The 21632-nt window shown below is 45.3% G+C and overlaps 1 protein-coding gene across 6 annotated transcripts in view; it reads left to right on the plus strand.

Moving 5' to 3' along the window:
- The window catches only part of AKAP13 (A-kinase anchoring protein 13), a 341772-nt gene extending 320967 nt beyond the window's left edge, over window positions 1-20805 (plus strand). For all 6 annotated transcript variants that reach the window (XM_058542397.1, XM_058542391.1, XM_058542392.1 and 3 more), the window contains 14 exons: window positions 411-536; window positions 653-770; window positions 1471-1719; window positions 4934-5010; window positions 5583-5764; window positions 5886-5968; window positions 8504-8698; window positions 11777-11938; window positions 12372-12442; window positions 12890-12934; window positions 16108-16158; window positions 16865-17308; window positions 18881-19214; window positions 20050-20805. In XM_058542397.1, the coding sequence (XP_058398380.1) occupies window positions 411-536; window positions 653-770; window positions 1471-1719; window positions 4934-5010; window positions 5583-5764; window positions 5886-5968; window positions 8504-8698; window positions 11777-11938; window positions 12372-12442; window positions 12890-12934; window positions 16108-16158; window positions 16865-17308; window positions 18881-19214; window positions 20050-20099 (2187 nt within the window). In that variant the 3' untranslated portion in view covers window positions 20100-20805. The remainder of the gene's footprint in view (window positions 1-410; window positions 537-652; window positions 771-1470; window positions 1720-4933; window positions 5011-5582; window positions 5765-5885; window positions 5969-8503; window positions 8699-11776; window positions 11939-12371; window positions 12443-12889; window positions 12935-16107; window positions 16159-16864; window positions 17309-18880; window positions 19215-20049) is intronic.
- The last annotated feature ends 827 nt before the right edge of the window (window positions 20806-21632 follow it).

A 21632-nucleotide genomic window follows, 5' to 3' on the forward strand; every position in this document is an offset into this window, starting at 1 on the left:
ATTTTAGCATGTATCAGTATTTTATTCCTTTTTATGACTGAATAATACTCCATCATATATATACACTACATTTTATTTATCCATCTGTCCTTTGACGGACATCTGGGTTATTTCCACTTTGGGGCTTTTATGAATAATGCTACTATGAACATTTGTATGCAAGTTTTTATGTGGACATATGTTTTTATGTGTAGGAGTGGAATTGTTGGGTCGTATGGTAACTCTGTATTTCACTTTTTGAGGAACTGCCAGACTGTTTTCCAAAGCTGCTGCACCATTTTAATCATTTGGGGGAATTTATGAGGAAGCACTCTTGGGTTTTACAAACGGACTGGAAACCTTGAACAAAACGGTAATAACAAGTTGAGCACCCTGACTTACGGCATACTTCTGTTCTCTCTCCTCTCCAGTTTTCAGGTGACAATGCAGAACGCTTAAAGAAGACATATGGCAAGTTTTGTGGGCAGCACAACCAGTCTGTAAACTACTTCAAAGATCTTCATGCCAAGGATAAGCGTTTTCAGGCCTTTGTAAAGGTATTGATGTGAAACATGGAAACCCCCGTCGTTGTCCAGAGCATTGTGTCACTGTCTGTTTTAGCTAGAGCCTTCCTCCTCGGGTAGTTCCTGATAGTTCGTTTACTCCCTTGCAGAAGAAGATGAGCAGTTCAGTCGTAAGAAGGCTTGGAATCCCAGAGTGCATACTGCTGGTAACCCAACGGATCACCAAATACCCAGTTTTATTCCAAAGAATATTGCAGTGTACCAAAGGTGAGTCTCCTTTTTTACTCAGCCTTGTATGCCAACGGACTGTTTCCGGTACGTCCAAAAGCACTAGAGACCTTATAGAAGACACGGGTCTGAAAGAGAGCCTATGTTTTATCTTAAAAACGGTTTTCTTAAGTGAAAACGTGAAATAGTTATGTCAGTAGACTTAGGGTAGATGATAGCAGGAATGGAAGGAACCACTCACTGGTCCCATCAAGAGTGCAGTCTGAACAACTTCTCCCTTACCCCCAGACTGGAAGATAATTCCCACCAGTTCTTCCCATAAGTGCTGGAATTGCTGCTGTTTGTCATTTAATCAGTACTTACTAGTTTCTCTCTCTTGGCTAATCCTGCTCCTAGGCAACTACATTAAAAACTACAAGGCAGTTATATTAAAGATTAGGTAAAACAGAGACGTAAATAAAAAACTTGTTGCTCCTCTCCCTCCCTAAAAATGTTTGGTTCCTTATACTTTAGAATAGCGTATAATTAATTGCTTGTTATCTCTGTCATTGAAAATGTCAAAGTTTATTTAGAGTTAAACTTATCACAGAGAGGGATAGGCCCATGACCTCTGATACATTGGCTTTGCTGTGATCGCATGCCCACAAAGGGAAGTGATGTAGAGCAAGACAGTAGGATTCCTCCTTCTACCCTTGTCCAAAAGGACCCATTAAGAACAGAATTATTCTTTCCTTCTCAGACAATGAAGTGGAGCAGGAAGATCTGGCTCAGTCCTTGAGCCTGGTGAAGGATGTGATTGGAGCTGTAGACAGCACAGTGGCAAATTATGAAAAGAAAGTACGTCTCAATGAGATTTATACGAAGACAGATAGCAAGTCGATCATGAGCATGAAGAGCGGTCAGATGTTTGCCAAGGAGGATTTGAAGCGGAAGAAGCTTGTGCGGGATGGGAGTGTGTTTCTGAAGAGCGCAGCAGGAAGGTTGAAAGGTAAAGCTCACTTTTTGTCTGAGTCTAAGCGTGTGCCAGAGAAGAGCAGGGAAAATCCAAATGTTTTTGTTAGAAATTCACCAGCACATTTTTCCTAGGGAGCCCATATCCAAACATTACACACGAGCAACAATCATTTGATTGTTCTTAATCTTATATCAAAAAGGACTAGTATGAGATAGCTTACAAAATCATATAAAATACAGTAAGGTAAGAAGGAAGTGATATAGGCAGGGAAAATGGAAAAAAAGATTTTAAAAAACAAAGCAAAAGACAAGATTGATGCAAAAACGCTAGCTGTTAAGGAGGGCGTGTTCCCCCATGAGAGGTGGGCAGCACATTTGGGATTGGGGTCTAGGGCAAAACAGTTGCAAGGAGGGAACACCAACAGTTAGACAATTCACAGAGTCCATGAGATTAAAAATATATCACTCGTTCTGAAGAGATGTTAGAGGAATTTTCAGCTCCTGAGACCTTAGAGAAATGTACATTTAACCCACATCGACTAGATATATTATTAAGCTTTATGATATTCGTATCTTTTATCGTGCTCTAAGCAAAAGAGTCATAAAAGATACTCATTTTGCATTTGGTCTTAATTTTTACTTTTCAAGTGATCAGCTACATCAAGTTAAGGAAGTTATAAGGTTTGTTAATTTATCTGTACACCTGATTTTTTTTTTTTAATAATTGTTGTCCTCAAACCTGAACTCTGGGCCTGTATGGTGGCTCTGACTTCACCGATAGCCTTGAGTATACCTCCCTCCTCCCTGGCCTCAGTGAGCTGAGTGCACGAAGCAGGCTAGCCCAGTGTTGTCAGCCCCAGGGGCGTAACTCTAAGGTGGGTGAAATTTGTGCTGCTCTCATCTCTGAGGTGTAAGCAATGCTGTAGGTACTGCTGTCAGAGAATACCCAGGAGTGCTTAGCTAGAGTCTCAACGCTTAGACCCAACAGTCAGAAAGTCCCAGGCAATCAGATAGGTTTCAAAGGAGAATGAGATAGGATACCCTGCTGAGAAGTTGGGGTCAGAATGAAGAGATTGTAAGAGGTCCTTGCTCTACAGTGGGATGGTGTTGTAATAGAGGCGTGAACTAAAGAGTGGGGAAGGGTGAGGAATGGCATTGAGGGGGGTCTCGGAGGATGAAGAGGAGGTTGCCAGTGGAAAGGGAAGAGTAAGCATAGAGCATGGAGTTGAAAGGGCACATCCGGGAAGCGGGGCAGGGGGCGCTGTCAGGCAGCAGTGTGAGTGGCAGGGAGGGACGAGAAAGAAGCCTGAAGACACGGCTGTGGGCCAGTTGTAAAGGGTACATACTCCACACTAAGAGGTTGACAGTTGATACTGTTGATGGGGGTGAGCAAAGGAGGGGTTCAAAGTGGTGGGTTTTCAGCAGGAAAGGGATAAACTAGATTGTTTTGAGCACAACGACTGAAGTCGTTTCGAGTGCAGCAGGAGTGAGGGGAGACTGGTGACAGAGAAACAGGAGAGTCCCTGCTGCAGGGACTCGAGGAAGAGCCATCGGGGCCTGAGTTCCAGTCGAGGTCATGAGCGGAAGGACAGGATAGTTTCAGAGAAAAGAAATGTCCCTCCCTGCCACCAACTGCTTGTGTGTCTCAGTGCTCCATGATGACCTGCACTGGTGGTCCCCAGGGCTCCTTCCTCCCAGCCGTGATGTTCTGTGCTGTTCCAAGATCCCAGTTCAGGATTCTGCACACTGCCGCCTGGAGACTGTCTCGAAGGCAGGCTGGCAGTTCAGGCTGCCCTCTCCTGTAAGGACCTGAATTTCCTAGAGCTGCTGCTGCCTGGAGCTAGCACTTGATTCTTTCCTTTACACAACATTTATTTATTCATTCCCAAAATAAAAACTAATAGATTGCAGCTGTTGGAATAACGCTGTGATCAAGCCAATGGCAGGATGATTGGTTTTCTGGCCTGAAGTGCCTCCAGTGGAGACAGGAGCTGGTGTGGAGTCATGTTCACCCCCAGCGAACTTGTGCCAAGAACAGCCAGTACTGTGTCGGGTACCCTGCGAAGGGGATGGGATTGTTTTTCTCTAATCCACTGATACTGACACTGATCACATAAACTTCAGGATCCAATGAAGTTAAAACTTGTGTTTTAGAACTTTTTTTTTTTGGCAGACACCTGAGTTATTTAAAAGTAAACTTAAAAGAAAAAAAACTTGTGAAAACTAATGGCAGTGCATGGAAAAATTACTGTGGTCTAGGCTGAAAACCTAGACCTCCCTCAGAATCAGACATCCTTGCTTCTGTTTTCTTCATAGCTTTGCAATGAATTACACAGGAAGGGGATTCCAGTTGTGGCAGAAGTGGTGGAAAAGCCCAGAGTGGGCCCGACCACGTAGGAGGGGGCTGCTTAAGGCACTTCCGTTCTTTCACGAGGAGTTGTAGCCTCCCCTTTCTAGACTGAAGATGGTACAAAGGGGCCAGCCTCTTAGATCTCAAGAGATGGCTCATCTCGGACCTTAATGTCTGAAATGTCACTTTGTACTCCCGGAGAATTAGAGCAAGTGTTGGTGGCGTTCTTTTGATTCCTAGATCCAGTTAGAGATGTTCCTTTGGTGTTTGTTTTGTTTTCGTTGAGAAGAGAAGGCTGTCTGCATGGTGTGGGGTTGAGGTTGACTGGGGCATGTCGGAGCTGAGAGAAGAGCCGCTGTGTTCACGTGACCCTGTGAAATCTCAGGGCGCTGTCTAGCTCCTGTTCTCTGGGCTGAGGAGGAAATCTACCTTTTCTGAGACTCAGATGTTTTTATACATCACCTTTTGGCAGCTTTCCTGTCTGCTGTCCCACGCCTTTCCCATTACTGTAATCAGAAGTTCAGAAATATTACAATCTGAGAATTCACGGAATGGTGCTATTTAACATCTGTTAAAAGTCCTGTTTTCCAACTTTATTCTTAAAGTATTTTATTCTTAAAATCTTGCCTTACGGGATATATGTTTCCAGAACTGAACGCTTAAACTTTTCCAAGACAAGGCTTTGGTGATAAATCCCATTTTAAAATGCCTCTAAAAATCTGATGGCCAGGTCTGGATCCTGCAGAAATGTAAAACTGTTGCCTGAAGAGGGTAATCTCCATCTGATTTGCTCTGGTGGGGTGTGTTGCTGATGCTGAATTAGCCTCTAATAAAAGCTCTCTGATGGGGCTTAACTGTCAAGTAGTCATTGTTTTCTCTTCCCTTCCCCCCTTCACAGAGGTTCAAGCAGTTCTGCTTACTGACATTTTAGTTTTCCTTCAAGAAAAAGACCAGAAATACATCTTTGCGTCATTGGTAAGCTGAATTGTTAGTCTCTTCTGTTTGTAATTATACTATTCAGAGCAGCTAGGGTAGGTGAGTGTCAACACTGTATTAGTGCTCTCGCACCCTCTCAAAATTAATTAGCTCAGGACAAATTCTCCTGAGTAATTTCTTACCCTCGCAATTTTCTGCCCCCTCCCCCCCCAAACAAATTATTTTTCTGTTCCCTCAACAATCCTTTTGAGAGTCTTGGACATTTGATCTAAAATATGTCACTGGAGGATTTCTTGCACATTATGCCCCATAAATTGTGCTAATTTATAATAATATTGCCATCCAGATTCTGTGAAGAATCTGGAAGTATTCATCACGTAGAAAACATGACGAGAACCCTTACAGCCATAAATTAGCATTTCCTTTTTGGAAATCATTTTCTGTTTGATAAAAGAATGAGATAATGAGATATTTCTCACTATCCTGAATCTGCCTTGTTTGTTACACCAGATGCTTTTAGGAGCCATCTAGTCTTACCTTAGCCCGAGGTTGTCTTGAAGACTTAGAACATTGTGTACATTTCTTATCTCCGCCCTCTCCCCTTTTTCCAGGACCAGAAGTCAACAGTGATCTCTTTAAAGAAGCTGATTGTCAGAGAAGTAGCACATGAGGAGAAAGGTTTATTCCTCATCAGTATGGGGATGAAAAATCCCGAGATGGTAGAAGTCCATGCCAGCTCCAAAGAGGAGCGAAACAGCTGGATTCAGATCATTCAGGACACAATCAACACCCTGTGAGTTCCACACCAGGGCCCATCCCAGCCTCCTAAGGCCTCTGTGATTTCATATTAGACTGGGCAGTGGCCAGAGTAATTGACATCTTAGGAATGTTTTGTTTTGTTTTGGTTGTATTAGCAACAGAGATGAAGATGAAGGAATTCCTAGTGAGAATGAGGAAGAAAAGAAGCTGTTGGACACCAAAGCCCGGGAATTGAAAGGTAAGGCTGTTGGCAGTGTCTTAGCCCCTCGTCTGGCGTGTCTGCAGTCGCAGGAGACTGCTGGCAGTTCCTGAGTTGCTGCTCCTCCCCAGTGCCAGAGCCGTCCTGGCAGGCACTCAAGACAGGGAGATGAACAGCTTTTAACAAAAGAGAAACCAGATCTGAGCTGACACGAGTCCTGGTGAAAAACGGCTATGAGAATGTGTCGGAGGGGCCGGCCCGGTGGCACAAGTGGTTCAGTGCGAGCGCTCCGCTGCGGCGGCCCGGGGTTCGCCGGTTCAGATCCCAGGCACACACCGATGCACTGCTTGTCAAGCCATGCTGTGGCGGCGTCCCATATAAAGTGGAGGAAGATGGGCACGGATGCTAGCCCAGGGCCAGTCTTCCTCAGCAAAAAGAGGAAGATTGGCAGATGTTAGCTCAGGGCTGATCTCACACACACACACAAAAAAAATTGTCTGATACTAAGTCAAGGGAATATTGATTCTCTTGTCTCAGTCAGTGTTCTGGGACCCTGGTGACATTGTTTGTACTTTGTCACGGAAGAATTTGCCAAAATTCATGGTCACATCTAAGATTAAAACAAGGAGAAAGGTACTTGAGGAAAAGAATTTTCCAGTTAATCTGTTTTTATCGGTTACCCTGCCTCTGTGCCACATGTTCACAAATGAGTTATGAGGTGGTTTTGGGAGAGGTGTGCTTATTGCTTATGTCTGACCACGATTTATTGAGTCCCTACTGTTTGGTGTGGTCTTGTCAACATCCCTGCAGGACACATGTTCTAATCCCCGTTGTGCAGATGGGAACGTTGAGGCCCGCACAGCAAGCAGCGCAGGGTCACATCCTCAGTTCACGGCTTCTGAAAGGCAGAGCCTAGTGCTCTTCTCTCTGAATATTCTGAAGTAAAGACTGTGCTTTGGGTGGAAATAAGGCCCGGAGTCAAATAAATGTAAGCACCCAGCGAGTTTTGTTGGTCCTTTAAGCTGGACAGATTGGCAACATTCTATTTCAGTGAGGCAAAAAAAAGGTGGATGGATTTAGCCTGGAAGCCGTGTTACCTCACATCTGTCGGCCCGTGGTTAGGATGGCAGGGATGAAAACGTCCCTCTGTTAACATGTAGGAAGCACCTGGCCAGGTGTGTGGCCAGGCGCTGAGGATGCAGAGATTCCTCAGAGTCCCTGCCGTTGGGAAGCTCCCACTCTGGCAAGGGAGACATCCACACCTGACAGGCCCCGGGTGGTTTACCAAACCACAGGCACACAGAAAGTGTGGCGACCTTCCAGCCCTGCCTGTGGTAAGCCTCACAGAGAGGCTGACACACGGGCCACATCTGAAAAAAATTACTTCACCAGACAAGAAGAGTAGTTAAGTGAAAAGTGGAAAAGGACTGGACGTGTCTGCCAAGGAATGACAGGGTTGGTATGTCTGGAGGGTCAGGGTTAAGTGATGGGAGATTAAGCTGGGAAGACACCAGGTCTTAAAAAGCAACAAGGGAATGATATAATTTTTTTAGCAAAATTTAAACTTAAATCTTTTTAATTGGTATTGAAGCCAATTGGGCGAATTGCTTGAGGGAGTGAGGGAGCCACTGGGAGCAGAAAAACAGACTAGGAGACTCTAGGATAGGTTCGGTGAGAAATGAGCTGGAGTGGGGATGGATGTGGGTAAGAAATGAGGAACCGATGTGGGTGGTGGGACAAAGTGAGGAGATGGAACCTCTCCCAGGTTCAGCTGGGGTAAGCTGGAGAATGAAGAAGTTGTTGACTGAGGAAGATATCACAGGCTAAACGGAGGAGGTGGGGTGGCAAGAATGGAGAAAAGAGGCTTCTGACATGCTGAGGACAGGGCATCTAAGTGGAGATAGCCACTAGACAGAGGGGCTCAGTGGTCTGGTGCTCAAAAACCTAGGTAGGATTTGAGATGCTTTTTGTTGAGTTATCAGCACATAGGAAGTAATTGAAGCCATGGGAGTGAATGAGATCCCCAGAAGGAAAGTGTGTAAGGTGTAGAAGGCAGCCCAGGATGGAGCCAAGCAGGGAACCCACATATTCCATTGCAGATGGCAGGTCTGTAAAGTGCCCTGAGAAGGAATGGTGGGAAGAGAACCAATGATGTCCTCAAAGTGGGAGAAGGAAGCAGTTTAAAAAGGAGGGAGGACTCATCCACGCTGGAAAGGAGGAAATAAAAGAGCTTATTGGATTCAGTATTGAAGGGTCACCTTGGAAAGAGCAGATGCGGAGTGATGAGTGGGTTGAGAGATAAACAGGAGGCAGGGGAATGGAGACAAAGTGCAGGCTTGTGATGTCAGAAATTCCCGTGTTTTCCTAGAAAGACCCGGATAGTTTCCTAAGTAGAAGTTACAGAACAAAAACTTGATATTGCCTTTGTGATGAAAAAGAAAGGAGAGGAAAAAAAAAAAAAAGCCTTGTTCTGTGATGTCCCATAAACTACCACAAGGTGGCGCTTGTGTCTTAGTCATCTCATCATACTAATGCCCATCAAGTCACCAGAGCTTTTCTCCATCCACCCCGCAGAGCAACTTCAGCAGAAGGACCAGCAGATCCTCCTCTTACTGGAAGAGAAGGAGATGATTTTCCGGGACATGACTGAGTGCAGCACTCCCTTGCCAGAGGACTGCTCCCCGACACACAGCTCTAGAATCCTCTTCCGCTCCAACACAGAAGAGTCTCTCAAAGGAGGCCCCTTAATGAAAAGTGCAATAAATGAGGGTAATTTGCAGTCAGCATTGCCCCCCCTTCACCTCTTCTCAGAGTGGTTTACATGCCAATGTTATCTACCACGTTTTACTTTTTTATTGTAAAATAAAGCACAAATACAGAAAACAACCCACAACAAATATTTCACTTTAGTAAATTATTGTCAGGTGAGCATCTTCATAACCACTACCCAGGTCAAGAAATAAAATGTGACCAGACACCCTCAAAGCCCTTGGACATGTCCTATCCCCATCAGAGCCCCCTCCTCCCCTCCAAAAAGGAGCAGGTACTGTGACTTTTGCAGTAATCACTTAGGATTATGGGTTATGGCCAGTGCTTATTCACAGACACTGTAGCTTAGTCTGGCTCATGTGTTTGACATGCTTTTTAAGATTCTTAGTTTACAGTCCCCTGCACCATCCCTTTTCTATACGGTTTATCTTTGCAGAATCTGAGCTTTTTGACCTGTGGAGTTTCTCACAGTTGGAATTTTATTCGTGCGGTGCTTCTGTTCTTCTCTCCTCTAGTTCCTTCAGATTCGCAGCTGGATTCAGAGGCTTCGTTACTCAGATTTGATCCCTTTGGCAGGCTTGTGGTGGTGTTCTTGTAATGCTGTGCTCTTTCCTCCGGAGGCACAAAATATCTAGTTGTCCCCTTTTTGGTAACATACAGGAAAAGCTAAATAAAAAGATAAATGCTTGATTTTTTTCCCCCTTTATTTACCAATTTTCAAGATAGTGAATTGATTTATGGTCATCCTCTGAAGGTGACCAGTACTTTTTACATATTATAGACTCATTAATTTAAACACAGTATCGGATGGGTTTCAAATCTTTGCGATTCTTATCCTTATTAAAAGTTCAAAATGTCCTGTTGGCCAGTGAGCGCCTCTTGGTTTGGCTTCCAAGTCCTGCTGACATGACGCTAGTAGTCTTTGGGAGCTTCTTTGCTATATTAAGAAGTTCCAGGCTCGTCTTGTTTTCTGCCCAGATCTGGAATCAGCCATTCCTCTAAGAAGCTCTGGTTTCCATTAGTGGGAAATGATTTCAGGACCACAATCTGGGTACTAGGGATGGTCAGTGCTACTGGGGCTTTTGCTGTTACTAGGTTGAGCCTTTTCAGTGGACAGCTTGGGGGGAAGTGTGTGTGTGTGTGTGTGTGTGTGTAGTGTGGATTCACATTGACGATCTACTTCAGGTTGTGGACTATGGGGCTTTTACTTAACCTCTCAAGGATACATCATAGAAGTAGCACATCCTGTATTTACTTACTGGCTTTGTCGTATCTGAACACACACAACAGTGTCAGAATAGTAATGCTAATACAACTGTCACCAAATATGATTTTTATATAGTGTCCCTATTCTCCCTCCTTTTTTTTTTAACAGTTATACTGTGTCTACACTGTCATCTTAGAACCATTACACACAGGACTCTCCTTTTTAGCCTGGCCTGTAGTCTTTGTTCTACAGGAACCACAACCAGTTCTTAGGTCAGTGTCGCTCTAGTCATTTTGGATGTCTGAGGTTTATTCTTCAGTAGAAGTCTCAGGAAAGGCTCATGAGAATAATATACCCTGAGTTCTTGCATATTGGTAATAATTTGTGCCCTTTATACTTGAAAGTCTGTTCCGCTGGATATAAAATCCTTGGTTCACATTTTCTTCCCTTGGGTATCTTAATTATTCTCAAATACGTTATTCATTTTTTCCTGGCATAAAGCATTGCTGTCTGAGTCTGATTTTAATTTGATTTGCCCCATATAAGTGACATGCTCTTTGCCTGGATGCCCAAAGGGTTTTTTTTCCCCTAAATCTGAGTAGTTTGAATATGCCTTGGTATTGGTTATTCTGGGTTGACGTTCTCAGGATCACAGTGTTCTATTTTGGTGTGTGGTTTCCGATTTTTCAGAAAAGTATTCTTAATTATAGTTTTTATTATTTTCCTGTTCCCTCCTTTTTCTCCTTTAGGAACTCCCATTATCCATGTGTTGGATCATCTTGGCCTATTATCAGTACTTATTGCTTTCTCATAATACTTTCAGCTCTTCATCTTCTTAATGTTTAAATATTCTTCCTTTCACCTTCTGTTTTCTTAAGTCATTTTCTGTTAGGTTTATTTGCTCCTGTATTCTCGTTTAGTTTTCATTTCTAAAATGATTCTTTTTTCTTTTGTTTCCACTTCGAGTTTTGCTGCCTCATTTCTGTGTTTCTAATTCTGACCTAGATTCTTTCATGTCGTGACATTTTCTTAGTGTTATCAGCTCCTTTATTTTATGGACGTGCCCCTTGTTCTTTCTCTCGCTCTCTCTTAACTTTGTATGAGATGTGACTTTGATGTCTTTTGTTGCTCATTTTTATGTGAAATAAGTGTCTTAAATTTTTAAGTTCAGATAGCTTTTCTCACTTCACAGGACTCTTCTTTTGGTTTCATGTAGTGTTTTTAAAAAATATAATGGCTTGTCTTGTGCGAGTCCCTTCCTGTTTCCCTCCCTCCCTCTATCTGGTCCTCCCTTTTTCTTCATCTCTTTTGCTCCTCTCTTGCTCAGTTTTGTTCCGCTTTCAGCACTGTCTCCTTTCTGTGGGACCCTGCTCTAGAAAAGACCCCTAGCTGGCTCGATTTGAGAATTCAGATACTTGGACTACTCTAGTCCCTTGAACCACTCACTACAGAAGGGGGAAAAAACCTGGCCAGTTTTAGGTGCTGTTCTCAAATTTGCTCACCTTACTTTCCAGGGCATTCCTTTTGGCTACTTTGGATCTGACTCCAGAAGCCATGCTCCTTCCAGTAAATTACTCGGCCTTCCCTGTATTCTTTCAAGTTTCCTAGGCCTTATGTAATAAGGCTGAAGGTTTTTAATCTCTGAATTTCTTGTAGAATCCAACCACAACACGTATCTTGAGCTGAGACCTTTCTCTGAGTGAAGGAAGTCACCTACTCACCCTCTGGAATTTTCAGATCATGCTTCCTGTACATATAGTGTGTTATATAGTGAGGTTTTATATATATATACATCCACATACATATACATATGTGTATATATATATACATATGTACATATTACATATGTAAAAAATACATATATTTTCCAGTGGAGATCCTTCAGGGCTTGGTGACTGGAAGCCTGGGAGGCACACTCGGGCAGGCTGTCAGCAGCCCTGTTGAACCAGAAGGCATGGTCGGCCCTGTTTCCTTGCCCCGCAGAGCAGAGACCTTTGGAGGATTTGACAGCCATCAGATGAATGCTTCAAAAGGTAAATGATTTTGAACTTATGTGCTTTTCTAGGCAGTCCTTGACTGTCATACACAGCTAAAAATGATCTGCACTCTGGTAGCTCCTCTGTCCCATTCAGTCAGTACTTAAGTGAAATCCTAATACCTAGCTGCTAAAACACTCAAGAACGTCTATCAGTGTCATGTTCGTTTTGAGTAATAAAGATTTTCCTGGGATGTCAGCTAAGCTGTAGCCAAAGGAGTAATAATTCTTGTTGTTCCCTTTCTGCTTCTAGTTCTTGTGCATCAGTGAAAGTATTAATAATCACTTAGCTGCCACTAAATTTCTTCCCCTTTTTTGGCATTAATAGGATTCAGAAATATTATATCCCTAAGCTATGTATATTATATTCTTTTCTTGGCTAATTTGTTTTACAACTTAAACAAACAAACAAGGTTTTTTTTTTTTTTTAGGAGGTGAGAAGGAAGAGGGAGATGATGGCCAAGATCTTAGGAGAACAGAATCGGATAGTGGTCTGAAAAAGGTATTCCTTTTAAAATATACTAAAACCTCCTTGGCACTTCCCTCTGAATTCATAATCTTGGAAATTAGTCCAAGTTGATCTTGTTTTAGATGTCTGGATTGCTGTTTTTATTTCCTCCTGTGTTTTAAGAGGAAAGCACATTTTTAAACAATACAGTTAAGAGTTGCACGTTATTGGCCGTTTGCCCTCTCTGGCTTAGAATACCATGTGTACATTCATGGCTCTACCGTGGCCCTGACAGGACCATTTGTTTAAATGCCCCAAACCAGCCTGAACTCTTAACCAGGCTTCCGCACCAGTTCACCCTGAAATCTTCATCACCCTGCAGTGAGAGGCCAAGGTAGAAAAGAATGAAAATGGGAAGCCACAGCATAACCGAGACACACGGTGAATGTAATTTTTGCCTCAGGACCTTTTTTTTTTTAATGCCTGTTTTTTGTTTTATAGGGTGGAAATGCTAACCTGGTATTTATGCATAAAAGAAACAGTGAGGTAAGGACATTATGAGCTATTTAGAAGAACATGATCTTGTTGTAATTGTTAGTTAGGAACACTCACTTTTGTTCTGTTGTAAACAGGCTGGCCCCTGGCTGTGAGCTGTGCATGAACAGTGTAGTTGTCACTTTCCTTTACCTACCTTTTCCGGCCCCCGGGGCGTCGGCGGCTTTGTCAACGTTTTGCCTACTACACTGGCCTCTGCTTTTCTGTCCTCAAGAAGCCTCTTGCTTTCTCCAGGCGTGGGCTGTGAAGCCTCCGTGGTGGTTTCGTTCAGTCCCAACACACTGAGTAGAATTTGTAGCCACCTTTCCTGTAACACAAGCCTGGCACCCAACACCACAAGTCTGGAACTTGCAAATTAACTTGCGGTAACTCTGCATAGTAATTTCTTATCCTGCAGGGACTCGGGTTGAGTTTTCTCCTCTCCTTTGAGCGCTGCTTTTCACTCAGTGTGCTTGTCACTCTGAAAGTAGCCTGGGCGTCCTCCTGGTTAGAGATGAGATTCTGCTGCGTGTCTTCCTCACCTTCCTTCCACGGAGCTCCGCTGCTCCTGCGGGGTAACTGTGCTGCTTCACTGTCTCCGCCTCTCCTTGTTCCTCAGGAAATCCTCGTCGAGGTTCCTGCCATCTCCACACTTGCTTGACTTTAAGCCTGAGACTGTGTGTGTCAGCAGACTCGGGGTAGTAGCTTTTTAGGGTGTCCCTCTCAGGATGTTCTTTGTCTTGCTTCTTGCTTTTAACATAACATCTTAAATCCCTGAGGAGCTTTGTTTTGAAATTTTAAATTAAGAGAATCTTTTGTTTTTTCCTCTCAAACCCAGAAGGATATTGTTTTCTCTTTGTTGGCATGGAAGTCTAAATACTGTGGTATCCAGAAGGAATCCCCTTCGGCGTATTTGTCCTTAAGTGAAATAAGCCTGCCCTCACACAGACCGCTGCTGTCTGTATCTGTGGCTGGAAATTTAGCTCTTAGTCGATTTGTCCATTTGGTGAAATTTATATTTGAATTTCCCTTATGTGTAGTGAGAAGAATCAGTAAGAAACAGTACGAGAGCAGTGTTCCTCAGGCGTTTCCAGCACAGGTTACACACTGGATTACACACCGTAGGTGCTCAGCCAGTCAGCCGGTCTTCTGTGACTTCTCTCTCTCTGTTTATTAAGAATAAACTTAAATGAGGGGTAAAAGTATTCTCAGAAGAGCTAAGCCTGATGATTAAGTTTTTTGTGTTTTAAGTATTATGAAAGGAATACATGTTCATGGTAGAAAATTGAAAAATGTCCAATAATGTAAAAAAGAAAAAAATAAGTAAACATAATCTCACCACTGAGAAATAACTACTGTTAAGTGTTTGGTGTTTGTGTTTCCAGCCTCTTCTTCTACATAAGTAACATATATTTACGTGTCTAAGTTTGTGTGAGTGTGAATAGTTTTATACAGTTCATATCAATACTTCCTGGAGCTTTATATCCTGCTTTTTTTTCTCTTTACACTCATTAGAAGCATTTCCCCAGGTGCATTTGTACAAACATGCTATTTAACAGCTGTATATTACAGTGTTGTCCACCATAATTTATTTAGTCTTTCCAGTGGTTAATTCTTTCTCTACTTTTTTGCTTTTTAAATGATGCAGCCAAGGGGCCGGCCCGGTGGCGCAAGCGGTTAAGTGCGCGTGCTCTGCTTAGGCGGCCTGGGATTCGCAGGTTGGGATCCCAGGCGTGCACAAATGCACTGCTTGTCCCATGCTGTGGCGGCGTCCCATATAAAGTAGAGGAAGATGGGCATGGATGTTAGCTCAGGGCCAATCTTCCTCACCAAAACCAACAAACAAACAAAAAAGGCCGGCCCTGTGGCTTAGCAACGGTTAAGTGCGTGCGCTCTGCTACTGGCGGCCCGGGTTCGGATCCCGGGCGTGCACCGACGCACCGCTTATCCGGCCATGCTGAGGCCACATCCCACATAGAACAATTAGAAGGATGTGCAACTATGACGTCCAACTATCTACTGGGGCTTTGGGGAAAAAAAAAAGGAGGAGGATTGGCAATAGATTTTAGCTCAGAGCTGGTCTTCCTCAGCAAAAAGAGGAGGATTAGCATGGATATTAGCTCAGGGCTGATCTTCCTCACAAAAAAAATAAATAAAAATAAATGATGCAGCCAAGAGCATCCTCGTACACACATTGATTATTTCCTCAACATGCCGAACTGCTCTCTAGAAGAACGGCTATGCAGAGTTTATCCCTGCCCTCAGCATAACAGTATCCATTCGCATCTCTCTTCACCAACGTTGGGAATTACCATTTTTAATTGATGTTTTGTTGGTTCGATAAGTTCAAATGGTATTTATTTATTTGATTTCAAATAAGGTTGAATCATTTTTAATATATTATATAGTTGGCCATTTGTATTTCTTCTTTTGTAAACTGCTGGTTTGTGTTCCTTGCCTGTTTTTCTACTAGGGTACTTCATTTTTCTTATTGATCTATGAGAGCCCTTTTAAATCAAAGATTTTTCCATTTGGTTTTCTGTTCAGGTTGTCCTTTGCCGTTTTATTTTATATTTTACATAGTGAAAGTTAAAGATGTGTGTGGTTTCGTCCATCGCTTCTGTCTTTGAAAAGCCTTTCCTATTTCAAGATCAGAAAACATTCTCATATTTACTTGTAGCTCTTTTATGGTTCTTTTGTTACACTTAACATTTTATCTGTTTGAATGTTTTTTGTGAGAGCCAGGATCCCAACTTAATTTTTTCCAAAGATTTAGCCAATTTTCTCAGAACAATTCATTGAATGTTTTTTCCTTCCCCATCGGTTTAGAAATGCTACCTATATCATGTCCTAAATCCCTGTAGTTTGCTTCTGCGCATTCTGTCCTCTTATGTTGGTCTGTTTGCCTGTTTGTGCCAGTGATTTTAAATACCGGGAGCTTAGAATACGCTTTAAATTGTGCTGATGTCCCTCTTGCACACGCGGTAGTTTTGTTGTTTGATCTTGTTTTGTTTTTCTTGGGCACTGGTACCTGCTGCTTCTCTCTGGTGCTTTCAGTTTGGAAATATTTCACCCAAGTACAGGCACCTCGTGTGTGTTAAGGGGGCCGTCCTGTTAGGTGGCCTGTGGCATGATGGGTTCTGAGACTGTCCTGAGGTGACGTTTCCATTGTGCTCCTCTCACAGCAGGTCGTCCAGAGCGTCGTTCATCTCCATGAACTCCTCAGCACCTTGCAGGTACGTGCCTTTCTCTGTCATCCCTTCACTTACTGGTTTCCAGAAAAACAGTAAAGAGGATATTGTTGGCCTAGATCTGTGAGGTTTGCAGGTTGCTCATGCGTAAATGGGGTCCTCAGTCTAGGGAAGACAGGCTGTCATGATGAGAAAGGTTACAAGACGCAGTGGCTAGAGTGTCATTGGCCTGAGACTAGAATTGATGGGCAGATGGTAGGCCGTGGGCACTGTTGACAGCCGTGCACAAAGACACAGGTGCTAACATTCACGTAAGAGGTCATTTCAATCCAGAAAGGATTTCTTATGATTCTAAGTTTCCATGTTTCATATCTCTGTGTGGTATTTGGATAGGGTGGCCCTCCCAAAACAGCTGCTATTTAGTACTTCCTGGGAATTATCCTTAAATTCTGCTCACTTCCTTTCTTGAAGATCTAAGCAATCCAATACCTACCTCTTCCCACCTCCAGAATACACACACTCCCCATGCCAGGCAATGTCAATAGCCTGTGACCAAGTTTAACAAAAAACTGAGAGTTCCTGCACCCTTGATATTCCTATATAACTGCAGGGGTTATCCTGGAGCGTTTTACCCCTCAGCTTAAAAATGAGGGGAGAACTGTAGTCTGTCATAGTGACCAGTGCCCCTGGGTAGGGGGGCCGGGTCCTGGAAGCAGTGTTGCATCTCTCTCCCCCTCTGTGTCTCCCTCAGGGTGTGGTGTTGCAGCAGGACAGCTACATTGAGGACCAGAAGCTGATGCTGACCGAGAGGGCGCTCACGCGGAGCCTGTCCCGCCCCAGCTCCCTCATCGAGCAGGAGAAGCAGCGCAGCCTGGAGAAGCAGCGCCAGGACCTGGCCAACCTGCAGAAGCAGCAGGCACAGCACCTGGAGGAGAAGCGCCGGCGGGAGCGCGAGTGGGAGGCCCGCGAGAGGGCGCTGCAGGAGCGCGAGGCCCGGCTGGCCCAGCGGGAGGAGGAGGTGCAGCGGGGGCAGCAGGACTTAGAAAGGGACCGGGACGAGCTCCAGCAGAAGAAGGGCGCCTACCAGTCTGACTTGGAGAGGCTGCGCACGGCCCAGAAGCAGCTCGAGAGAGAGCAGGAGCAGCTGAAACGAGAGGCGGAGCACCAGAGGCAGATGGAGCGGGAGGGCTGTCAGGTAAGGGCAGCCGGGGGGGGGGGGGGGGGGGGGGGGGGGGGGGGCTTTACCGGGCCTCCCACTGTCGCAGCGAGGCAGTGACGACTGACTCAGGGAAGAGCCCTCTGTGTACTGAGCACCAGAAGGAAGTGAGCCGAGATGTAAAGGCTGTTTTTACAGAATCCTTTTACACTAAAAGGGAGCAGGTGAGGAAGTGAGTAGTCTTCTCCTTTTTGCATTTCTAAGAGGTTGATGAGGAGAGTGGAAATGCTGGGGTTTGGGGCAGGGAAGTTCATGGACACTTGGAGCTGACTGGCACTTGCCTGAGCCATCATGGGCTGAGGCTGGAGTAGCCGCAGTGTGTCGAGAGGCTAGGGGTCAGCCGTGCAGGATTTCGGGAGCAGCCTCTCTGCTCTGTGCCACGTAAGAAATCGAATGGCCCCACCTAAAGGGACTTGTAGCCCAGTGGGGGAGACACACCAAGGATAAAGGACCACCAGAGCATGCGGTGCCTGTGGTCGCTAGGCAGCAGCAGTAAGTGGCGCTGATGCACGACTCACCGAAAGAAGCCACATGGTGGGGTCAGTGGGCGTCAGTGACAGGGAAGAGCCCATCACAGCAAACGGATGGGAGGCGGCCACTCTTCTGTGGAGAGGTGATGATCATGCCCGGAGATGTTCAGACATCTGGGCCCTGCTTGATTCCTGGTTTGTCTTGCTACTGTTGACGAAACTTTTCCTTTTCTGTAGCTGCTTACTTACATGGGAAGGCTTTCAGTTTTTCACCACACTGACTCCAAGTTTATTTCGGTAATATTCTGTGGTTATTCGGCAACACGGACACCTGCGGCAGATGGAAAGCTCGGGTGACACAGATCTCGCGTGTCTGTTGATATTCATATCATGTTGCCATTTGTTTGACTAATTGACCTTGGACCATGAAAGAAAATTAAACTGTCATCTTCCAGAGGGAGGCAGTTTAGCTTCCTGCAGAGGTTTTCAAATGTATGATGAGGAGCAGCAAATGGCTCTGCTTTGCTTTTTATGACACAAGGATGGATTCCACCCCCACCCAATACAATCAGCGGGACTTCCACAAGGAAGGCTCCAGGGCACAGAGAGGGCACAGATTAGACCGATTATCTTAGCTTTCTCTCTATCTTTGGTTTAACCTTTGACTAGGATCTTGGTATAAGCCCTCTAACCTGAACTGGCTTCTATAATCTCTTAGCCCTGAAATAATTATCTACATCCCTGTGTAAATCAGTCTTCAGAGAAGCAGCTCTCCTTGTGTCCTCAGGGAAGGGGAGTTCTTTTCTCAAGTTCTTGATGATGCAGACGTTAAGTGCGTGTGATAAAAATATTAATGGTGTCAAAGGCGATATTTTTAACACTTTCATAGATACTCTTTGGAGGAGCAGTAAATGAACCTGAGAAGTTCTGAATCTTTTTACAAAGAGTTGTTATAACAGAGTCCAAGGAAGTGGGTATATCCGGGCTGACCACCCAGTGGATCTCAGCCAGAGGTCATGGAGTGGGCACCGGGGATGCTGCAGGCCTCGAGGTTAAAACCCCTTCTCTTGAACATGTGCAGGTTTCGCATCAACACAGCAAGCTGCTGAGGATCCCATCCTTCTTTCCCAGTCCTGAGGAGTCCCCCTTGCCGCCTGCACCTTCCATAGCCAAAGCAGGGTCATTGGACTCTGAACTCTCAGTGTCCCCAAAAAGGAACAACATCTCTCGGACACACAAAGATAAGGGGCCTTTTCATATACTGAGTTCCACCAGCCAGACAAGCAAAGTAGCAGAGGGTCAGAGCCAGACCCCAGTGTCCAGCTCCAGCTCCACCCGCCTCTTTGGGTTAGCGAAGCCAAAGGAGAAGAAGGAGAAGAAGAAGAAGAACAAAGGAGGCCGCTTGCAGCCTGGTGGTGAGTGCCACAGCCGGGTCTCCCTGCGGCCATGTGTCGCTGGATCCTGCAGAGCGCGTAGATTGTAGTGGCGTGGGAGGGTTAATAAAAGGATGCCCTTCAGGTGCGGAAAAGCTGAACTGTCATACTTTTCACCACACTGACTTGCTGTGACCGCCAAGGACCGTTCGAACTTACACTGAGAGCACTACTTAATGAGCGTGTAAGAGCCCACTGTGTGCACATGCATGCAAAATAGTGCAGGTTTCGTTTTTCAGGCATTTATTGTCCAACTGAGGAACTGAAACTCACCTCGATGAAGCAATTAGTCTTCCTGCCTTTCTAAGGCCTAGTCCAGTAATGGGTAATAGTAACTGGTACTTGGTGAGCATTTTCCGAGATCTGATTTAATCCTCAAAGTGACTGTGAAGTAGGTGACATGAACCAGAGAGACTGAGTGATGTGCCTGCCGTCACAGCTTGTGGGTCAGTTACACTGAATGAGGCTCTCAGTTCAGGCCCCACTTTGTCCGCGAATCCTTCTGTCCCTTGTCATTGGGATTGCTCTCTCCCGTCTATGTGGGAGGTTAAAGAGAAATTTCTTTTTCCAGCCTATTTGTAAGTACAAAGTCTGGTGCTTCTGTGGAGTTAGAGGAGCAGCAGGTCGTGAAGGCTGTCACTGCAGACCTCATTTACCACATCAGTTGGGGAACCTGGTGTGCAGGGAGTTGACTGCCCACTGGCCCCAGCTGTGCGCTTGCATCCCAGGAGACTCGTGTTTGGGGAGGAAGGGAAGTTCAATGGAAAGAGCAATTTTTTCTGAATTTCTTTTTCCTTCTTGGTTTCCCATTTTCCAGAGGGCCCTGCATCGGAAGTACCTGCAGAGGGTGAAGAGATCTTCTGCTGACCCCTTTCCTCTGCTGAGGCAACTGCCTCCCGTCCTGGCCAGTGGTTACCGGCCCCACCCCTCCTGCTGTTCCTGTGTGCTCACTCTCTTCCATTGGACACCCGAGCTCTTCAGCGTCCGGTCCTCCCGTGCTGCCCCAGGTCCTGGACCAGAGGAACAAATGGTCTTGAGTGTCAGGGTGGGGAAAAAGGCCCAGGATTGGTGACTGCCAGTGACTCGTGGGTTGGGGCCGGCCCTACTGGGGATGTTGCCCTGAAAGTAGTGGCCCCAGAAGTCCAGGCAACGGTTTTGGACATGTCAGGAATTCCTAAAGGCCGAAAGAGTGTTTCCAAATGAGATCTGAAACTCTGACTGCCTTTTATTTGGGGGAACACAACCAAAATTCAAACAGCAGATAGTTTGGACTTTATGTGTGTACATGTACAGTAGCCCATCTGCATACACACGTGGGGTATGCCAGAATTATGTACCAGACACCTGGTCAGCTTAACTGGGAGCCAGGGGCATGGCCTGGCACTGCTCAGGTAGCACGTGGGTGCTCGGGGCCCCACCCGCTGTCCTTCGAGGCTGTCTCCCTGTAAACCCACCTGCGCATACCTCACCTCTCTTTGCATGCATTTCTCATTTCATTTTAGAAGGGATGGCAAACATTTGTGAAAACCAGTTAAGAGAAGGCTTGATGTGTTTAACAAGCATGTGATCTGTACCACCTTGATTTTGGTGTTTCAATCGCTAAAAAAAAAAGTATCTAATTTCATCATCGAATCCAGGAAAATCATATACTGGCTTTCCAAGATGTTTGCCCACATGTTCTGGGTGCAGGTGAAGTAGAGAGGCCTCCTTGCCATCACCCCTGTGGTGTGACACTTTCTGATTGTCACCAACCAGAAGTGGCCGTGGCCTTCTGGAGTGTTCCTGAGACCTCACGTGGCTCCCAAGGGAAGCTGCCTCTGCGTGGCCCTCACTGCTGGGTGGGATGGCCCTGTGGGTGCTCCACCACTGGGGCTGCCTGCTTCTCCTGCACGAGGTTGTCCCCTCCTCTACCTAGGACAGCTGGCGAGAAGTAGGTGCAGGGGAAGGTGGTAAGCCCCTACATGGTGGTTTCCACCAGTACAGACGCAAGAGCGGGCCCAGGTGTGGCTCAGGAGAGCTCTCATTCTGTCAGGAGGCCTTGGCAAAATTTGATTTCTTAAAAAGTTTTTTCAATCTAAAGGTTGTTGGTTATTATACTCTACCCCTTGAAGATGCCACAGATGCTGCCTGTGTTTTCTTTCTATTCTCTCTTCCTTTTCCCACCGTGTTTTGATCAGTGTTTGCTCGAGGCTTGTCAGCAGCTGGCAGGTGCAGGACAGTCCATTGGCGGTGTTTCCCTCTGAGGCCCGTAGGCCTGCCGCACTTGTTACTCCCCCTGAGGGGAGACCCTGGAACATTCTGTGCTTTACCTGTGGCCTTTGATTCCTGCTCTTTTCCCCTCAGGAGCATGGGTCTTTGAACATACTTTTTTAAAAAAACAAATCTGTAACTTGGTGCTTG

The sequence above is a fragment of the Diceros bicornis genome, chromosome 5, assembly GCF_020826845.1.
Source record: "Diceros bicornis minor isolate mBicDic1 chromosome 5, mDicBic1.mat.cur, whole genome shotgun sequence".
NCBI lineage: Eukaryota > Metazoa > Chordata > Mammalia > Perissodactyla > Rhinocerotidae > Diceros > Diceros bicornis.